Source organism: Dama dama, chromosome 12, assembly GCF_033118175.1.
Source record: "Dama dama isolate Ldn47 chromosome 12, ASM3311817v1, whole genome shotgun sequence".
NCBI lineage: Eukaryota > Metazoa > Chordata > Mammalia > Artiodactyla > Cervidae > Dama > Dama dama.
The window spans coordinates 95,880,302-95,902,930 of record NC_083692.1 but is presented as its reverse complement, the minus strand read 5'-3'; the positions used below and the strand labels follow the sequence as shown (position 1 = coordinate 95,902,930).

At 41.5% G+C, this 22,629-nt stretch overlaps 1 protein-coding gene across 2 annotated transcripts in view; it reads right to left on the bottom strand.

Moving 5' to 3' along the window:
* The window catches only part of SIMC1 (SUMO interacting motifs containing 1), a 68,630-nt gene extending 54,398 nt beyond the window's left edge, over positions 1–14,232 (bottom strand). Inside the window, exons 1-2 of one of the 2 annotated variants that reach the window (XM_061158172.1) lie at positions 14,006–14,232; positions 10,962–11,000 (exon numbers count right to left, since the gene is read on the bottom strand). In XM_061158172.1, the coding sequence (XP_061014155.1) occupies positions 10,962–11,000; positions 14,006–14,134 (168 nt within the window). In that variant the 5' untranslated portion in view covers positions 14,135–14,232. The remainder of the gene's footprint in view (positions 1–10,961; positions 11,001–14,005) is intronic. The other variant, XM_061158173.1, reaches the window with a different exon arrangement.
* Positions 14,233–22,629: the final 8,397 nt, after the last annotated feature.

The following is a 22,629-nucleotide window of genomic DNA, read 5'->3' as shown; positions in this document are numbered from 1 at the left end:
ACATTCACTGAAGCATTAGTTACAATAGCCAAGAAATGAAAACAACATAAGTGTCTGCTAATGACTGAATAAACACGTAGTGCATATATGTATATATATGCGCATACACGTGGGGCTAACCTAGTGTTTCAGACTGTAAACAATCTGCCCGTGATGCAGGACACTGGGGTTCGATCCCTGGGTTGGGAAGATCCCCTGGAGAAGGGAATGGCTACCCACTCCAGTATTCTCACCTGGAGAATTCCACGAACAGAGGAGGCTGGTGGGCTACAGTCCATGGGGTCACAAAGAGTTGGACATGACCGAGCAACACACACACACACACACACACACACACACCCACCACCCCCACACACACACACCACACACACACACACACCACACACACACACACACACACCACACACACACACCACACACACACACACCACACACACACACACACACCCCAGGATACTACTCAGCCATAAAAAAGTACGAAAAGTATGAAATTTTGCCATTTGTGACAACATAGATGGAACTTGAGGGTATCATGCTAAGTAAAATAAGTCAGAGAAAGAAAAATACCATATGATTTCACTTACACGTGGGATCTAAAAACAAAAACACACCATATGAAATTCACAGGTACAAAGAATATAATGGAGGTTGCCGGGAGGGTTGGGAGGGTAAGCAAAGTTGGTTAAGGGGGTCAAGAGGTATAAACTTCCTATCAATAATGTTTTATAATATATTGATTATGACAAATGATGTAGACGGACTTATTATGGATGTCATTTTGCAGTGTGTATAAATACTGAAGCATTATGATGTACTCCTGAAACTAATATAACGGTATATGTCAATAAGTGAAGGATTTTTGGAAAGGGGAACATGACATTAAAGTTCATTTATAATGTGTGAAACTTTGATTAAAAGGTAAAAACCTTGTTAATTAATTAATTAAACTTTCTTAGTTAAATCACCATGATGTATACTTAAAATATCTTAGTTTCGTCAATTACACATCAACAAAGCCAAAAAATTTAAATAAATAACTTAAAACAGGAGAAATGTGAGAAAACCTAGAAAAAAACTCTGGAAAATAATGAGCTGGGGACCAATACTACCCTAACTTTCACTGCATACCATTCTCCAGTATTTGAATTTTTTGGACTGGTACATTTTTTAAATTGATAAACTTTACTTTTTAGAGCAGTTTTTGGTTCATGGCAAAACTGAACAGAAAGTATGGAATGTTACCATATAGTCCAATCCCCACATATGTACAACTTCCCCACTATCAGTATCCAGCATCACAGTGGTATATTAGTAATAACTGATAAACCCAACCTGGCACATTATCAATACCCTAAGCCTACAGTTTATATCAGGGTTTACTCTTGCATTTTATGGGTTTTGACAAATACATAACAACATGTATCTACTATTGAGTATCACACAGAAGTTTCACTGCCTGAAAATCCTGTGCTCCGCTTATTCAGTACTTTCTCTCCACTAACTCCTGAAAACCAAGATCTTTTCACTGTCCCATAGTTTTTACTTTTCCAGAATGTCATATTGTTGCAATCACACAGTATAGTCTTTTCAGACTGCATATTTCTGCTGCTGCTGCTGCTAAATCGATTCAGTCGTGTCCGACTCTGTGCGACCCCATGGACTACAGCCTACCAGGCTCCTCTGTCGATGGGATTTTCCAGGCAAGAGTACTGGAGTGGGTTTCTATTGCCTTCTCCAAGACGGCATATTACTAAGTGAAAAGAGCCATTTAAGTTTCCTCCAAGTATTTTCATGGCTTGATAGATCATTTCTTTTTAGCGCTGAATAATATTTCAGTGTCTGGAGGTAACAGTTTACTTATCCATTTACTTACTGGAGGACTTTACTTACTTATCTTAGTGGCCTTCCAAGTTTTGGCAATTACGCATGAAGCTGATATATAAACATCTATATTCAGTTTTTTTGTGTGTGGATTTGTTTCAATTCATTTGGGTAAATACCAGGGAGCAAAACTGTTGGTTTGTACTATAAGAATACATTAGTTTTGTAAAAAACTGCCAAACTGTTTTCCAAATTTGCTGTACCATTTTGCTTTCCCACCAGTAATTAATGAGAATTCCATTATTCCACATCCTCATCAGCATTTGCTGTTGTGTTTTGAATTTTGTTTATTCTAAAATCCAAATGTAATAATACTTCACTGTTGTTTTAATTAGCAATTCCCTAATGGCATATAGAGCCTGATGAACTATGGACGGAGGTCCGTGACACTGCACAGGAGATAGGGATCAAGACCATCCCCATGAAAAAGAAATGCAAAAAGGTAAAATGGTTGCCTGAGGACGCTTTACAAATAGCTGTGAAAAGAAGAGAAGTGAAAAGCAAAGGAGAAAAGGAAAGATATACCCATTTGAATGCAGAGTTCCAAAGAATAGCAAGGAGAGATAAGAAAGCCTTCCTCAGCCATCAATGCAAAGAAATAGAGGAAAACAACAGAATGGGAAAGACTAGACATCTCTTCGAGAAAATTAGAGATATCAAGGAAACATTTCATGCAAAGATGGGTTCAATAAAGGACACAAATGGTATGGACCTAACAGAAGCAGAAGATATTAAGAAGAGGTGGCAAGAATACACAGAAGAACTGTAAAAAAAAGATCTTCATGACCCAGATAATCACGATGGTGTGATCACTCACCTAGAGCCAGACATCCTGGAATGTAAAGTCAGGTGAGCCTTAGAAAGCATCACTACGAACAAAGCTAGTGGAGGTGATGGAATTCCAGTTGAGCTATTTCAAATCCTAAGAGATGATGCTGTCAAAGTGCTGCACTCAATATGCCAGCAAATTTGGAAAACTCAGCAGTGGCCACAGGACTGGAAAAGGTCAGTTTTCATTCCATTCCCAAAGAAAGGCAATGCCAAAGAATGCTCAAATTACTGCACATTTGCACTCATCTCACACACTAGTAAAGCAATGCTCAAAATTCTCCAAGCCAGGCTTAAGCAATACGTGAACTGTGAACTTCCAGATGTTCAAGCTGGTTTTAGAAAAGGCAGAGGAACCAGAGATCAAATTGCCAACATCCGCTGGATCATCGAAAAAGCAAGAGAGTTCCAGAAAAACATCTATTTCTGCTTTATTGACTATACCAAAGCCTTTGACTGTGGATCACAACAAACTGTGGAAAATTCTGAAAGAGATGGGAATAACAGACCACCTGACCTGCCTCTTGAGAAACCTATATGCAGGTCAGGAAGCAACAGTTAGAACTGGACATGGAACAACAGACTAGATACAAATAGGAAAAGGAGTAGGTCAAGGCTGTATATTGTCACCCTGCTTATTTAACTTATATGCAGAGTACATCATGAGAAACGCTGGGCTGGAAGAAGCACAAGCTGGAATCAAGATTGCTGGGAGAAATATCAATAACCTCGGATATGCAGATGACACCACCCTTATGGCAAAGAGTGAAGAGGAACTAAAAAGCCTCTTGATGAAAGTGAAAGAGGAGAGTGAAAAAGTTGGCTTAAAGCTCAACATTCAGAAAACTAAGATCATGGCATCTGGTCCCATCACTTCATGGGAAACAGATGGGAAAACAGTGGAAACAGTGACAGACTTTATTTTTTTGGGCTCCAAAATCACTGCAGATGGTGATTGCAGCCATGAAATTAAAAGACACTTACTCCTTGGAAGGAAAGTTATGACCAACCTAGACAGCATAAAAGAAGAGACATTACTTTGTCAACAAAGGTCCGTCTAGTCAAGGCTATGGTTTTTCCATTGCTCATGTATGGATGTGAGAGCTGGACTGTGAAGAAAGCTGAGCACTGAAGAATTGATGCTTTTGAACTATGGTGTTGGAGAAGACTCTTGAGAGCCCCTTGGACTGCAAGGAGATCCAACCAGTCAGTCCTAAAGGAAATCAGTCCTGAATATTCATTGGAAGGACTGATGCTGAAGCTGAAACTCCAATACTTTGGCCACCTCATGCAAAGAGTTGACTCATTGCAAAAGACCCTGATGCTGGGAGGGATTGGGGGCAGGAGGAGAAGGGGACGACAGAGGATGAGATGGCTGGATGGCATCACCGACTTGATGGACACGGGTTTGAGTAAACTCCGGGAGTTGGTGATGGACAGGGAGGCCTGGCGTGCTGTGATGCATGGAGTCACAAAGAGTTGGACACGACTGAGTGACTGAATTGAATTGAATGGCGTATGTATGATGTTGAACATTTGCCATCTGTATGCCTTCTTTATGATGTGTCCGTTTATGTCTTTTGCCCATTTTTTAATCAGGTTGCTTGTTTTCTTATTGTTGATTTTAGGAGTTATTTGCATGTTTTCAGTAACAGTCCTTTATCATATGTGTCTTTCATAAATATTTTCTTCCAGTCTGTGGCTTATCTTCTCATTCTCTTGTTTTTCAGAGACGTTTTTAGTGGTAGTGAAGTTTAGTTTAGCAATTATTTCTTCCATGGATTATGTTCTTGATGTTATATCTAAAACATCATCACCAAACCCAAAGTCATCTAGGTTTTCTCCTGTCTTCTAGGAATTTCACAGTTTTGCATCCTAGGTTCAGGTCTATGGTGCAGGTTTTGAGCTGATTTTTATGAAAGCTGTAAGGTCTGTGTCTAGATTCACATCTTTGCCTGTGACTGTCCCGCTGCTCCAGCACCACTGTTGAAAGGACTCTCTGCTCCCTTCTACTACTTTAGCTGCATTGTCAAAGATCAGTTGACTAGAGTAATTTGGGTCTATCTTTGGGCTTTCTATGGTGTTCCACTGATCTATCTGTCTATGCTTTCACCAATTTCATACTGTTTTGATTACTGCGGTTTGTAGTAAATTTTGAAGTCAAAAGTGGCAGTCCTCTGACTCTGCTCTTCTCCAATATTCAGTTGGTTATTGCACCTTCTTAAAGAGAAAGGGAATACCAGACCACCTTACCTGTCTCCTGAGAAACCTGTCTGTGGATCAAGAAGCAACGGTTAGAACCGGATATGGAACAATGGACTGGTTCAAAATTGGGAAAGGACCACATCAAGGCTGTATATTGTCATGCTACTTATTTAACCTATACGAAGATTACATCATGTGAAACGCTGGGCTGATTCAATCACAACTGCAATCAAGATTACTGGGAGACAATGTTTACTACAGCACCATTTACAATAGCTAGAAAAAGGAGGCAACCTAGATGTCTATCAACAGATGAATGGATAAAGAAGTTGTGGTACATGTACATAATGGTTATTACTCAGCCATAAAAAGGAACACACTGGAGTCAGGTCTAATGAGGTGGATGAACCTAGAGCCTATTTTACAGAGTGAAGTAAGTCAGAAAGAGAAAGATAAATACTGTATGCCAAAGCATATTTATGGAATCTAGAAAGATGGTACCAATGAATTTATTTGCAAGGCAGCAATGGAGAAAGAGACATAGAGAACTAACTTATGGACACAGGGAGAGGGGAGGAGAAGATTAGACGTATGGCAAGAGTAACATGGACACTTATATTACCATATGTAAAATAGATAGTCAATGGGAATTTGTGTTATGTCTCAGGGAACTCAAACAGGGCCTCTGTATCAACTTACAGGGGTGGAATGGGGAGGGACATGGGAGGGAGGTTCATGAGGGAAGAGACATATGTATACCTATGGCTGATTCATGCTGATGTTTGACAGAAAAAAACAAAATTTCTGTAAAGCAATTATCCTTTAAAATAAATAAATAAAAAGATTATCTTTTCAACCTCAAATATGCAGATGATACCACTCTAACGGCAGAAAGTGAAGAACTAAAGAGCCTCTTAATGAGGCTGAAGAGAACAGAGTGAAAAAGCTGGCTTAAAACTCAACTTTCAAAAAACTAAGATCGTGGTATCTGGTCCCATCACTTCATAGCAAACAGAAGGGGAAAAAGTGGAAATATGTGGCAGATTTTATTTTCTTGGGTTCCAAAATCATGCAACCATGAAATTAAGATGCTTGCTCCCTGGAAGGAAAGCTATGACAAACCTAGACAACATATTAAAAAGCATAGGCATCACTTTGCTGAAAAAGGTCCATATAAGCAAAGCTATGGGGTTTTTCCAGTAGACATGTATGGATGTGAAAGTTGGGCCATAAAGAAGGCTCAGTGCTGAAGAACTGATGCTTTCAAATTGTGGTGCTGGAGAAGACTCTTGAGAGTCCCTTGGACAGCAAGGAGATCAAATCAGTCAATCCTAAAGGAAATCAACCTTGAATATTCATTGGAAGGACTGATGCTGAAGCTGAAGCTCCAATACTTTGTCCATCTGATGTGGAGAGCCAACTCCCTGGAAAAGACTCTGATGCAGAGAATGATTGAGGGCAGAAGGCAGCAGAGGGTGAGATGGTTGGAGAGCATTACCAACTCAATGGACATGAGTTTGAGCAAATTCAAGGAGATAATGAAGGACAGGGAAGCCTGATGTGCTGCAGGCCATGGGGTCTCAAACAGTCAGACATAACTAAGTGACTGAACAACAACAAATTGCCTCTCCATATAAACTTGAACCAGTTTACTGATATCTACAAAATAACTTGCTGGGATTCTGATCAGGATTGCATTGAATCTATAGATAAGGTTCATAAGAACTGACATCTTAACAATACTGTTTTCCTTTCCATGAACATGGATTCAGTTCAGTTTAGTCACTTAGTCATGTCTGACTCTTTGCAACCCCATGGACTGCAGCACGCTAGGCTTCCTTGTCCATCACCAACTCCCGGAGCTTGCTCAAACTCATGTCCATCAAGTTGGTGATGCATCCAACCATCTCATCCTCTGATGTCTCCTTCTCCTCCTGCTTTCAATCTTTCCCAGCATCAGAGTCTTTTCCAGTGAGTCAGTTCTTCTCATCAGCTGGCCAAAGTACTGGAGTTTCAGCTTCAGCATCAGTCCTTCCAATGAATATTCAGGACTGATTTCTTTAGGATTGACTGGTTTGATCTCCTTGCAGTCCAAGGGACTTTCAAGAGTCTTCTCCAACACCACAGTTCAAAAGCATCAATTCTTCAGCACTCAGCTTTCTTTGTGATCCAACTCTCACATCCATATATGACTACTGGAAAAACCATAGCTTTGACAAGATAGACATTTGTCGGCAAAGTAATGTCTCTGCTTTTTAATATGCTGTCTAGGTTGGTCATAGCTTTTCTTCCAAGGAACAAGTGTATTTTAATTTCATAGCTGCAGTTACCATCTGCACTGATTTTGGAGCCCAAGAAAATAAAGTCTTGCACTGTTTCCATTGTTTCCCCATCTATCTGCTATGAAGTGATGGGACTGGATGCCATGATCTTAGTTTTTTGAATGTTGAGTTTTAAGCATCACTCTCCTCTTTCACCTTCATCAAGAGGCTCTTCAGTTCCTCTTTGCTTTCTGCATAAGGGTGGTATCAGCTGCATATCTGAGGTTATTGATATTTCTCCCAGCAATCTTGATTCCAGCTTGTGTTTCATCCACCCTGGCATTTCTCATGATGTACTCTGCATATAAGTTAAATAAGCAGGGTGACAACATACAGCCTTGACATACTCCTTTCCCAATCTGGAACTAGTCCATTGTTCCATGTCCGGTTCTAACTGTTGCTTCTTGACCTGCATACAGATTTCTCAGGAGGCAGGTCAGGTAGTCTGGTATTCCTATCTCTTGAAGAATTTTCCACAGTTTGTTATGATCCACACAGTCAAAGGCTTTGGTGTATTCAATAAAGCAGATGTTTTTCTAGAACATGGAATATATCTCCATTTATTTATTTCCTCTTTGATATATTTTATCAGTTTTATAGTTCTCCTCATATAGATTTCTCTCATAGATGTTTTATGAGATTTATATTTAAGTATTTAATTTTCACAGTTTTGATGTAAATGGTAGTATGTTTTAAATTTCAAATTCCCCTTGTTTACTGCTGGTATACGGGAAAGTGATGACTTTTGTAAAGTGATCTTGCATCCTACAACGTTGCTATTATTACTTAATAGTTTTTTTTTTTTTTTGGTTGCTAATTCTTTTGGATTTTTTTCTACATAGGCAATTATGACATCTGTGAGTAAAAATTTTATTTCTTCTTTCCTAATCTGTATACTTTTTCTTGCCTAATAACATCAGCTAGGACCTCCAGTACAATGCTGAAAAGCATTGGTGACAGAGGATGTCCTTGACTTGTTCCTGGTCTTTTTGTTGTTTTTCACAGTTCTGGAGGCTCAGAAGTTCAAAATTAAGGTGTCTGCAGGACCATGTTCTCTTAAATGCTCTAGGGAGAAACTGTTCTGTGCCCTTCTCTTACCTTCTAGTGTTCATTGATTTGCAGTTGAATAACTCCCAAAGTCTCACAGTATTCTTCCTCAGTCTTCACATCTTATAAAGATACTACTTATATCAGACTAAGGGCCCACCCTACTTTCTGTAATCTCATCTTCACTGATTACATCTGCAATGACTTGATTTTCAAATAAAGTCACATTCTGTAGTGGCAGCGGGGGCTTCAACACATCTTTTTGGAGGACCCAATCCAACCTATACAAAGTCTTTATTATGTAAGTAAAACTGGGCTAAGTCGCTTCAGTTGTGTCTGACTCTACCAATTACAGCCTGCCAGGCTCCTCTGTCCATGGGATTCTCCAGACAATATGGGAGTGGGTTGCCATTTCCTTCTCCAGCGATCTTCCCAACCCAGGGATTGAACCCATGTCTCTTTTGTCTCTTTACCACTAGCACCGCCTGAGAAGTCCAAGTAAAACTGACAAGTTAGTAAAAACAAAAACACAAAAAATCCACAAAAAGTCCAACAGGACAAGAACAGGCAATTAACTCACATAAACTATACACACACACACTCACACATATATAGCACACTACATTCAAGAACTCATGAATCTCTCCTCTAACCCTGTTCCTCCCCAAGACATCCCCACGTCAATGACCGACACCAACTTGCATCCAGTTGCTAGGGACAAACCAAGGCATCATTCAGGATTCCCCCCTTTCCCTCATTAACCACAACCAAGGAGCAGGAATGTAACCAAAAGTGGGGTCTGGCTGCTTGTCATTCAAAAAGTCAATAAAGAAGCAAGATTGTTGGAAAGGAAAGTTTGCTTTATTTTGGATGCCAGCAGCTAGGGTATGGGGGTTACAGAGGGTGGACACCTGTCCAAAGGCCAACTCCGCCCCCTGAAAATCAGTGGACAAGAGCTTTTATAGGCTGAGGGAAGGGGCTACATGCAGAAACTGTACAGTCAGCTCTGACAGTTATCTTGAAATTGGTCAACAGTGGTCTGATCGGCGTCACCTTGATTGTTTTAAGTACACTTAGTCTTCAGTTCCAGGGTTGGTTTGTTCTCACTCCCTTGAAGCCAGTTCTTGGAATTGTGGCAGCTTATGTCATGGTTACAGTCTGGTCATTATGTGGTTAACTTCTGCCTGGTGGGGGTTTCAGTAACCAGAAGACAGCTCACAGGATTTGGCTCAGAATATTATCTATAATGCCTGAGAAGGAAGGAAAGGTCCTTGAATTTGTTTACGGACTAAATTATTATTGGTCTCCTTGACTGCTTTCCTTTGTTTCTGCATGTTCTCCCTTCTCTGATTAAACTTACTATGTAGCTAAAGTTTTTCCACAGACAAAAGGCAGGCAGAGGACGTACAAGGCAACGACCACAGGGTCCTGCTGTTTTATGACCAGCTGATTTTACTTCATTGGCACCTTCCATATCCCTCCAGTTATCCAGTCGCACCACCTACAAAGCTATGATGATCTTTGGTCTGGACTACTGCTGCAACCTCCAAGACAAATCTCTTTGATTTCACTTTTGTCCCCTTACAGTAAGGTGAAACTGGTTTGTATGGGACAGTTTCAGTTTTTGCCTGTTGTTTGACACTCTGTCCAGTTAGCAACCTCTTTCATTTGCAAAAGGATCCCCATCTGGATGATAAATTATATGGTCACCTTACCTTACAGTCTTTTCTCCTCACAGTAGCTAAAGTCACTTTTAAAAAATGTAAATTAGATCATGTTATTCCCCTGCTTAAGAGCCTTCAAAGATTTCTTTTTTTTTTTAAAGATTTCTTATTACATAAGAATAAAATCCAAATTCCTTACCGTGGGCTACAGGCCTTATATAGTCTAGTCCACCTACTTCTCATCGCTTCCAACTCTGTCACCTACATTCTAGCCCCACAGGCCTTTTGATTCCTTCAATTAGTCATGCTCCTTCTTACTTCCAATCTTTGCTTTTGCTACACCCTTTGCTGTTACTTTATTCCCCAAGATCTTCTCATAACAAATCTGTCATTTTGGTCTCAGATCAAATATCAACTCTTCAGAGAGGCCTTCTTTGAAGACACAATCTAACGTTCCCAAACCCACCCAAATTGTTCTCTATTATATTGTTCACTTATTTTTTAGTTTATTGCTATTTCCCCACTAGAACATAGGTTCATTGTCACCCTGTCCACCTTTGGTACCCATGGGCAGAGCATGTGCTCAACAAGTATTTAATGAGAGAACAAATCACTACCTACAACCAAAGGAAATAATTAAAACCATGACAGCTCACAGAATCTAGCTATCAAACCAGCAAATACTGAGAAACCGAAAATGCCTTACTTTTCTTTCTAACACTCTGTGTTAGACACCTATGTGATTGTTTACTCTTTGTCTCCCTCTGACTAAAATGAAATCTCCACAAAAACAGGGACTTGATTTTGTATTTTTAGCTGTAATCTTAGCAACTGCATGCCAACAACAGTGTCTGGCATATAATAAGTGTTCCATAATTATTTACATATTCAGTAAATTGACAATATCTAGGGGTGAGTAGGTAGTAGAGAAAGGGGTATGGTGAGAATATAATTGGTGTACAATTTCTGTAGGATATTTGACAATATATATCAAAAATCCCCAAAGAGGGCATACCTTTAGACTCAGCAATCTCACTTCTAAGAGGAACTTATCCTAAACAAACAAATGAACAAAGGTACAAAGATTACTTATTAGGAAATTTCTGACTTGTCTTATAACAGAGAAAGTTTAGAAATGGCAGCATAATACTCATTTATAGGAAAAGGTACATGTAATTATAAATCTGTACAATGAAATACATTATAAATATTGGTGAAAATGTATATTTGTTGATGTAGAAAAGTATATTAAGACAAAAGGCAAATAAAAAAAAGAAGTACAGCAAGATTTCATATTTGCAAAAACACAGTGGGAGACACATGGGTATATATGAGCACACACTGGCTCTCACAAAGAACAGTTTAGGCAGGCATACTTCAAAATGTTAGCAATGGTTATCTTTGCAAGGTGAGATTAAGGGCAATTTAAATTTTCTTTTGTATACATTTCTCAATCTTTGTAATTAGGCCAACCAAAATTAGCTGAACATGTTCTGCTTTTATAAGTGTGTGTGTCGGGGGGGAGGGGAGACGGGGAAGCAACAAATATAAAAAACACAGACATATTTCATCAACTTACTGAAGTCTAAAGCCCAGGTTAAGAGCCAGAAGTTCAGAAACATCAACTTCAGCATTCACCTCCAATGATTTCCTTATTTCCTGAATTCAAGCAAGTTGTTTCCCCTCAGTCAATATTTGCAAAAAAGAAAAAAAAAATCACAAAACTTGTTTCTTTTATTTCATTGCTTGCCAAGATTGAGAAAACAGCATAAAGTGTAGCAACAGCTATCAATTTATGCTGGGCATTGTCCTTGCATCAGTTTCATTAAAAACCTTCTAAGGGTCCTGCCTGGTAGGTATTAATATTCTCAAATGCAGAAGCTGAAAGAGACAACAGAACTTGCCAAAGCTCCCAGAGCTGTTGGGCAGATTGGGAAGCAGAGTTGGGATTTAAACAGAGGTTTCTCTGACCTCAGGGCCTCGAGGAAAAGCTGGACAAAGGTGCTTTAGGCTTTATAACCTTGAGAGTCTCTTAATGCCTCTGATATTTTGTGTGGTTATCCTACCACCCTTATAAACTTGCAAGAAGGATAAAAGGAGAACCAGCCAGGAGTTCTGAGAAAGCTGGAGGAAATATCTGGAGAAGCGAGATTTACATTGGGTGCTACTCTGGAATGTGCCTTTCACGTCTCTTCAGTTCTAAATGGCTCCAGCTCAAAATGTTTGATTGAGTGGTCACAGAGGAGGAGGGGAAGTTTGTGAGCACTCCTATGTATGTGCAAGAACGGTTATAGCACATACCACAGACTTGGCTAAGGATGACATCTGGGTACTTGAAGAAGGAAGCCGGCCCAGGATGATGGGAGGTAGACACTCCTTGGGAGGAAAAAGCAAAGCTGGTAGGAAGTACAAAGTTAAAGGGGGACTGAGAGAAGGAGGAGGAGGGAAGAGGAAGAATTAGGAGAGGCAGTTGAGGGTTATTCTGCAGTACTTTTTTCTTCCACCTTTTTTCTTTCTATATTCTTTCCCTTGATTATCTCAAACATAATTAGGCCTTCAGTGCTTCTTTCTATTTAGATGATTACCAAATCTCTCCAATCCTGACTGTTCTCCAGAGTTCAAGTCCTCTGAGGTCCAAAGTGAATGCAGCATTTCTGCCACCTCAAGCCTGCTTCTGTTACATTCACTCTCACCATCAAACGTCTGTCTGAAATGCTCTCTCCCCCATTCCGTCAACCATTCTTTCATCCAACAAATATATCTAGTATGTCCCCCACACTGTACTAGGGACATCCAGTCACTTTTACCTTGAAAATCTCTTGTCTGTCCATCTCTTCTAAATTCTTTACTGAAAGTTATAGAGAATTCCTCTTGCTTGAACCATGGCAGCACAGCAGTATAAGTTAATTGGTTTTGCATGCCATTCATTCTTATAGTGACCTCCTAGATTTAACACTATAACCGAGACAGAAGTGGCTCACAGTGGAGGCTTAGGGACTAAAAACTCTGGGAAGGGGATTGGAGGAGCAGAAGCTGGACTTGTCTTGATGAAATATTTACATAGGAAGAAAGGCGTTTACAAATAACATCAGCGTGACAATTCTGTTATTTTTGGAGTGTAGCTTTAGGAGGCTGGGAAGATTGTTGGAAGTCTGATGCTGAGAGTCTCCTGATACCGAGAAAGCCCCGCCCACCTCCCATCCCTTGAGTATTCTATAGCTACCTGTTGATTTTATCACCTTCTATGACAGAAGCCAGGGATGTTGAGTTCTTCATCGCATCCCCAGCTCTTAGTATACCTGGCCCATAGTAGGGGCTCAATAAATATCTGTGGAGGATTCTAGAAAGGCAGGGACCACAAATGTTTTATTCGCCACTTTAGGCAGAAGGACAAAGACTAACCAGCCCGAGGGGTAAAGAAACCGTGGATGTTTCCCTCCCTATTCCTTTAGAGCTTGGTAAATGTTTGCGAAGCGCCATGAACCGCCCTCCCGCACAACTCCAAAACCCGGCCCCTCGCTCGACTGCCAGGCCCTAGAGCTTGGCCACCGTCTGGCCCAGGCCCCAGCTTCCCTCCCTACCCGCCTGGGCTCCTGTTACCTCCTGCACACATCTGTACACACCACAGGCCAAACAATTACGCGCTCCCGCACGCCCGCCTCGAGGTCCGGGTCTCCCCAGAGGACCCCGTGTGTCCCCGCCCCCCGCCCAAGGCTCTGGGCAGCCCGCGGCCTGGCCTGAGGACCGCCGCCGGCTGTGGGCTCCAGCGGCCCCCGCACCTGGCGCGCCAGGACCTCGTCCATGTGCTCGGCGGCCACTCTCCAGCCTCAGCCGCTCTCGGGCTTGAGCGCGGAGCCCGGGAGGCCCCGCGTTTAGACCCGGGGCCCGCCGCGCTCCTCGGGGCGGAACACACCGGGAAGGCGGGAAGCGGCTGCAGTCGTGAGGCGCCCGGAGGCGGGCGGCGGAGCCGCGGAAAGCAGGGGGCTGGGCCGAGGGCTGTGCGAGCGGCGGCGGGCTCCGGCCGCAGGAGGCTCGGCGAGCGGCGGCTCGCTCACTCACCACAGTCCGGCGAGGCAGCGCGCCGGGGGTCCGGGACAGGGCCCGGCGGAGCCTCCGCGCCCGGCCCGAGCGGGTTCCCCCGGAGCTCTCCGAGTCGCTGTCGTCCGAGATCACGATGAAGTCCTCCATGGCTGCGGGACCGGCCGAGACAGCGCGCGGGCGACCAGCGACCCAGGCGGCAGCGACTTCGGTTCCTGCTGCTGCGCTGGGGGCGGACGGCGACCAGAGCGATCAGCCCGCCGGCCCCGCCCCTTCCCGCCCCGCCGGCCCCGCCCCCTGCCCTCCGGGGCCCGCCCCCTGGCGGCCGGCGGCTGGCGGCAGGGTCAGGGCTGCCGTCACGGTACTTGGCAGTGGCCCTGGTCCTCCCTTCGCGAGGAGAAAAGGGAGAGAGGGGACAGATCAAGTCGCAGCCGGCTTGGGCTGGTGTTGGGGCCGGTCGTGCGGAACGCTGAGGCTGTGAGGGCTTTCCCCGCTGCTTCCAACTGACTCCAGTGTGAAGTGAGGTGTGAACAGGCCTTTCTGACCACTGTAAGGGCTTCAACGGACTCACCCGGAGAGGCCTTTTGAGGATGGGACCCAGGCTTGGACTGGCGGGGTGCGGTTTGGTGGGGAGGCTGACTGAGGGTGGGTGAGCTGGCCTTTGGTTGAGTAGGCGGAGAAAGGCCCCCTTCTTTGTGCATACGTGCAGGCCCCTCTGTAGGATCACTTCCCAGAAGTGGACTTACTGAGTCGAAGGCGCTGTTGCTGTTCTTTCGATAAGTGAGGCAGAATACTAAGTTGTACCAATTTGCGAGTTTCACCAACAATCTGTGTCACTCAGGAATTTAAACTGAGATTTAGAGATTTGTTCAGTTGATAGCAGGATCAGAGATTGGGAAAAAATGCCCACAGGGAAGCAGTGAAGGAGCAGACATTGTGAATAGTTAGATGTGATGAAGAGCAAAAAAGATAACCCAGTGGAAGGAGAAGTGGTCAGTAGTTGGTATAGGATAGGAATTGTGTTACAATGAATGTGGGGTGTTGACCCAATCTTGCTGCTCAGGCTCTAGCAATTTGGCAACATGTTATTAACAGATCCAAAGGAAAATGAGTTTATCAGAAAGGGGATTTGTTCCTAAAGGAATGGCTATCAGGTGCTATCTAAGCACCGTCTAGAGCAGCGATTCTCTAACCTTAGTGAGGATTAGAATCACCCAAGAGGCTTGTTCGGAGAAGGCAATGGCAACCCACTCCAGTGTTCTTGCCTGGAGAATCCCAGGGACAGCGGAGCCTGGTGGGCTGCCGTCTATGGGGTTGCACAGAGTCAGACACGACTGAAGTGACTTAGCAGCAGCAGCAAGAGGCTTATTAAAACAGACTCCTGGACCTCACCCCAGATTTTCTGATTTAGTAGGTATGAGATGGGGCCGCCTAAATTCATTTTTAACAAGATCCCAGGTGATGTTAATGCTGCTATTGTGGGGACCACTGCATCAAAAACCCACATGTCAATGGCCAACAGATTTCAGATGTTCTGGTGGTATGTTTGAAATCATCCTTGTGAAGGGATTCATTAAATTTTGTATCTTCACCAAATGCCATTAAACATTTAGTTTAACTTCTTTTCTGGGTTTCTGTAACTTTCAACTCTGTTACCACTTCTTTTGATTCTCCTTAGCTGACTTAGTAGTAAGTCCTCTAACTTACTCCTTAAATCATAGTGTTCCTCATGACCTTCCCATACTCTCCCTACACAATCTCAACCATTTCCATGCTTTAATGATAATTTTCATGGTGGTTGCTCCCATATGTTTATCTTCAGCCTAGCCCTGTCTTCAAAGTTCCTGATGTATATATCCAAATGTCTGTTGAAGCTCACAGGCGTCTCAAGTTGAGTATGTCCAAAAGTGAACTCAAAAATACCTGTTCCCCTACCCTGTTCTCCAAAAATAAAGCCTGTTTCTTCTCTGTGTTCCCTCCTTCAGGGACTGGTGGTACCACCAGCCAGTAATTGCTCAAGTCAGAAATCTGAGCTTTATGCTCTCAACAAATCCTGTCTCTTTTACCCCCTAAATAATTCTTGTATTCACTTGCATCTTTAGGTTTCTCCCCTTAGCTCTTGGTCCTGCTAAGTAGGGATGAGGAGAAGGGAGAAAGGGTGTTCTCTGCAAGACTGTCTATGAAGAGTTGTCTGCTCTTTTTCTTCTGGTTTTTGCTATTTTAGTAACAAACACATTGGTTCTCCCAATGTGTCAGGAGCCCAGATGCCAGCTCTCTTACTTGGACTGGGAACATCCTTGCTTTCTAGGGCCTCCCCTGTGCCCTCTCTAAGGTAGGAGAGGTCAGTCTCAACTCTCTCTCCCGGACATCCCCATCCCTGCCAGGGGTAGTCTAACATACAGCCTTTTGTTGTTGGGAGATCCTTGTCTAGAGGAGCTTCTTGGGGAGTGATAGCAAGGGACTGAAGTCTTGGCCATCTTCTATGCTCTCCAGTTGACTCATGCATGGAGAATTTACATGTGTAACTCGAGGAAAGGAATGCAGGCAACTCCCATCTTGGTGCCCTTCTGTCAGCATCAACTCCCTCTCTCCCCCCTTCCTCTACCACAAAGGTTATCAGGGACTTGTCAAGGCAATAGTTCAGTGACTTTGAGACAAGGTCTCATCTTGGGGAGTAGAGAGAGTAGTTTATTGCACTGTAAACTTGTGGGAAGGGATTGGAGAACAAGATGAATGGCTTGCATCTTCTTTAGCTAGGGAAAAGCAAATGGATGGTTGCTATCTATAATAAGTGATTTTCATTCATGGATATATGAACTAATTGGAAAAAATTCAAATATCTACCTCTGTTGCAGAAAATATGATAAAGGGATTAATATTAGTAGCTGACTTTTAAGCATATAAATAGTGATAAGACTTTAGGGGTACAGCAGTGTTCTGATTGTATGTATCTTTCTCATCATCCATCCTGCCTGAAACTCAAGAAATACAGAATCCCTGGTTATATAATGTGAGTACACTTGCAAAGTTCCTTGTCCTTAGCTGGCAACCTAGATGGATGAATACTGGCCCTGAAGTTGCCTTTCTTAAAACCATAAGTAGCGTCACTTATGTTTTCTTGGCCATCCTGGATCGTTCTAGAAGTATGCTGTTTACTCAAGACTTCGAAATTTATGATGATGTCTTTTTCAGAAATTAGTATGTATATGTGTTTTTCTTTTTCTTCTGGGTGGCTTATTTTTTCCAGATTTAATGAGATATAGTTGACATATAGTATTGTGTAAGTTTTAAATGTGTGGTGTTTTTATGTATGTATATGTTGAGAAGTGTTTGCCACAATAAGGTTAGTTAATGCATCTTTTCCCAGGTAGCACTAGTGATGAAGAACCCACTTGCCAGTGCAGGAGACCTAAGAGATTTGGGTTCAACCTCTGGGTCAGGAAGATTCCCTGGAGGAGGACATGGCAAATCCATGCCCCACTCCATGTATTCTTGCCTGAAGAAACCCATGGAGAGAGGAGGCTGGCAGTCTATGGTCCATTGAGTCACAGAGAGTCAGAGACAAAGGACTTTTTTTTTTAACACACAGCACAGCACATCTTTTATGTCACATAATAACCATTTTGTTTTTGTTGTTATGGTGAGAACAGTAAAGAAACTTTCAAGTATATTATACAGTATTGTTATCTGTAGTCATCATGCTATGCATTAGATCCCTGGAAATTATTCATCTTATAATTGAAAGGTTGTAATTTTAACCAACATCTTCCCCAGCCCCCAGACACCAGCAGCCCCCATTCTACTCTCATTTTCTTTAAGTTCGGTGTTTTTAGATTCCACATGTAAGTGAGATCATAGAGTATTTATTTTCCTCTGTACAATTATTTCACTTAGCATAGTGCCCTCAAGGTCTATCCATATGGTCCCAAATGGTAGGATTTTCTTCTTTTTTATGGTTGAATAATATTTGTGTGTCTATTTTTCAAGGTGACACTTCTTCATGACTTATTCCCCTCAATCATACATAAATTGGGAGAATAATGCAGCCATTTATTCCTCAAGTGTACACCCTCATGAATGAGTTCCCAGTAGATGCCAGGCACCTTGTTAGGGGTTGGGAATGCAACAGTGAGCAAGACAACCCTGGCCTCAATCTCCACAGTGTTTTATTGTTGTTCAGTCACTCAATTGAGTCCAGATCTTTGGGACCCTGTGGACAGCAGCATGCCAGGCTTCCCTGTCCTTCACCATCTCTCAGAGCTTGCTCAAACTCATGTGCATTGCATTGGTGATGCCATCCGACCATCTCATCCTCTGTCGTCCCCTTTTCCTGCTGCCTTCAATCTTTCCCAGCATCAAGGTCTTTTCTAATGAGTCAACTCTTCACATCAGGTAGCCAAAGTATTGGAGCTTCAGCATCAGTCCTTCCAATGAATATTTAGAACTAATTTCCTTTAGGATTGACTGGTTTGAGCTCCTTGCAGTCCAAGGGACTCTCAAGAGTCTTCTCCAACACCACAGTTCAAAAGCATCAGTTCTTTGGTGCTCAGCCTCTTTATGGTCCAACTCTCACACCCATACATGACTACTGGAAAAACCATAGCTTTGACCAAACAGATCTTTTTTGGAAAAGTAATGTCTCTGTTTTTTAATACGTTGTCTAGGTGTGTCATAGCTTTTATTCCAAGGAGCAAGCGTTGCCACAGAGTTTAGCAATTAAGAAAGTATCCCTTGTCTATGATGAAGAAAAGAAATCCTGATCCCTTACTTTCTTTTTCTGAAATAATTTTTAATTAAAAATTTATAGTACATGAAAAAATAATATGTCAAAATGCAAATCAAAACCACAGTAAGATACCATTTCACACCCATTACAGTGGCTTATTATTTTAAAAAAGAAGTGGGGGTGGGAAACAAGTTTTGGTGAGGATGGGGAGAAATTGGAACCCTCAATCCTGGGAATGTAAAATGGCGCAGCTGCTGTGGAGAACAGTTTGGCAGTTCCTCTAAAAGGTAGAATTACCGTATGTACCAGCAATTCTACTCCTAGATATTTTCCCAAAAGCATTGAAAGCAGAGACTCAAACAGATACTTATCCACCAATCTTCACAGTATTATTCATAATAGCCAAAGGTAGAAATCAAGTGTTCATTAACAGATAAATGGATAAACGAAATGTGGTATATCCACATAATGGAATTTTACTCAGCCTTAAAAAGGGTGGAAAATATGACATATGCTATACCGTGGATGAAAGTTGAGAAACCTATGCTAAATATAATAAGCCTGTCAAAAGGGACAAATATTTTATGATTCTACTAATATGAGTTACTTATAATAGGTAAATTCATAGAGACAGAAAAATTTTGGTTATCAGAGGTAGGGGGAAGGGAAATGGGGAGTTATTTAATGGGTGCAGAGTTTTTATTTGGGATGATGAAAAAGTTCTAGAAATGGAAAGTGGTAAAGTTTGTGTAATACTGTGACTTTACTGTACTACTGAATTGTGCATTTAAAAATGGCTATAATATGAATTTTATATGTATTTTAGCCACAACATATGAATACTTCCAGTTTACTAGAAAATCGAAACATTATAGATACGGTTAGAGCCCTCTTTGACCACTTCCTTCATCCTGATTCTAGTCAAACCTGTTCAGTGCTTCTGTGCTTACTTCTCTAGAGTTTTTTTTTTTTTTTTTAATATTTATCTGTATTCATATGTACTTATCAAAATGCTATGTATTTTCAGCTTTATCCAAAAAACATATCTGCTTTAGTATGGAGATGTGAATCCATGGTTTGCAGTGAAAATGTTCTAAGCAGCAAGGCTACCTGGCTTATTAATGGAGACTTCTTTTTTTTTTTGATGGCTATGTATCTCTAAAAGTTTTTTTTTTTTTTTTCAGTTTTCTTTTTTTTTTGTTGTGGCAGGGTTAGTGCCTGCAGACCCACTTTTGTTTATGCTAAAGCTGGCCAGCTCAGGTTTCACTCCTGCCCTAGGGAACACTCTGTTCTCCTTGCTGGATTCCAGGTATAGACTCCCAGTTTCGGGTCACTGCTCTTTTTTGCACAGGGCTGCTTTAGGAGGCAGTCTCTCAGTGTGTATAACTTTATTTAAATCATTTTCTTTTCCTTTTCCCATTTCTATTACAGCTTCTAGTTTACAGAAATATCAAGTATATGTCAGAATTTATATTAAAAAATTGTTATCTTCTGTGTTCAAAGATGATGCATCCTCATTCTGAGAAAATTAAGACAATTTAGAATGGTTGCAAAACAGAGTGTATATGCACTTTGATAATCTTTCCAGACATTTCTTAGTGTAATTACCCACAGGTGCCAACACATAATTTTACATAAGTAGGATCATACTATGCACATTGTATTGCAATTTGCTTTTTTAAATTATAAAAAGAAATCTGTATAGTTTTCTGTGTCAGTGAATATATATACAAACCCATTTTTGACTTACAACAATACTTTTAAAAATAGAATGGGATTTGCTCTTATTCTATAGAAAAGCACAAAGAAGCAAACATTCTCCCAACCTTGAATGCCTACAGGGAGTAGTTAAGTTAAAAGAAACACATCTATGAGATTAGAAAATTCATGCTACAAAAAGTTCCCCTTTTTGAGGGGTGGCTTCCCTTGTGGTTCAGCTGGTAAAGAGTCCGCCTGCAACACAGGAGACCTGGGTTCGATCCCTGGGTTGGGAAGATCTCCTGGAGAAGGGAAAGGCTACCCACTCCAGTATTCTGGCCTGGAGAAATTCCATGGACTGGATAGTCCATGGGGTTGCAAAGAGTTGGACACTACTGAGCAACTTTCACGTTCACTTTCAAAAAGTTATACAATAAAAAGTGAATGTTGAGAGCCACCCTTCCTTTCTTAGGTTCATTTACCCAAGGCCTTTCTTAGTTTCTTGTGAATCCTTCAAAACATACAGAATTGTTTACATATTCTTATTTCTGTCTCTTTTTTTTTTTCTGTTTTTAACACAAAAGATCACAGTATACAGTTACTTACCTTGCTTTTATCATTTAATATATTATAAGGTTATTTCCTTATCAGGAAGGTATAAAATATAATATAGTGTAATAGAATGTGCATACATGCTACATCACTTCAGTTGTGTTCAACTCTTTGCAACCCTATGAACTGTAGCCTGCCAGGCTCCTCTGTCCATGGAATTCTCCAGGCAAGAATACTGGAGTGGGTTGCCATGCCTTTCTTCAGATCTTCCTGACCCAGGGATCAAACCTGCATCTCTTACATCTCCTATATTTGCAGGTGGGTATATATTTGCACTTGTGCCATCTGGGAAGCCCATAATATAATATAACATAATATATAATAAATATATTTCTGGGCTGCTAAAAAAGTCATTTGTTGGAATGTGCCACAATTTATTTAATCAGTTTCCTATCATGGTAATTTTGACTGTTGCTAGAGTTTTCCTTGTTTGTTTATTGTGGGTTTTGATTTTACTGTTACAAATAACATTACAAGAATACCTATGTACTTATGTCACTGAGTCCAAGCTTGTTTTGCTGGCCACACAACAGGCCAATGAATCGGAGATGAGGTGTTGAGGCAAAGAATGTGACTTTTTTGCATTCACAGTGAAAAGCAAGTCAAAGAAATGATTACAACATGGAGTCAGAATTGCTTCTTCTCTTCAACATTTATCTTAAGAAGTCTTGCCAGCATATCCACAGAGAGAATCCTAAGAAGTGAGGGCTCGGTTAAAGGATATATGTGTCTTACATTTTGAATGAAATTACCAAATTATTTTCGAGAAAGCTTGTACATTATTTTCCAGAAAGCCAACAAAAGTGTCCGAGGGCTTGTTTCCTAAAATTCCACAGGCATTGGTTATCAAAAGTTTTAGTTGTTGCCAATCAAATACATTAAAATTAGTATCTTGTTCTGATTTGCATTTACTATATTATGAGTGAAGTTGAGATACTTTAAGAATGTTCATTGGCCATTTGTAGTTTTTTCCTTGAAATGTTTATTCACTGTGTTTTTCTCCTGGGCTGTTCATCTTTTTCAATAGTTACCAGTAGAAGATAGCAGAGGAATAGGATGGGGAGACCACTTTCTCCCCCACAAATTCATCAAAAGAACATTTGAACACTGAGCAAATTCCACAAAACAACTTCTGAATGCTGGCAGAGGACATCAGGCACTCAGAAAGTCAGCCCATTGTCTTCTAAAGGAGGTAGGACAAAATATAAAAGATAAAAAGAGAGGCAAAAGAGTTAGGGACAGAGACTTGTCCTGGGAAGGGAGTCTTAAAAGAGGAGAAGTTTCCAAATACCAGGAAACCCTCTCATCGGCAGGTCTGTGGGGAGTTTTGGAATCTCAGAGGGCAACATAACTGGGAGGAAAAATAAATAAATAAATAAAACCCACAGATTATGTGCCTAATGGCAACTCCCAGCAGAGAAGTAGCCCAGATGTTTGTATCCACCACCAGCAAGCGGGGGCTGAACAGGGAGTCGGGGGCTGCATTCCTTAGGGTAAGGACCAAGCCTGAATGCCCTGAGGGCAATCTGAGGGAGCTAACGTGAGATAGCAACCCAAACTGTGGGATAGCCAGAGAGAGAGAAAAAAAAAAAAAAAGAGGAAAGAGAGA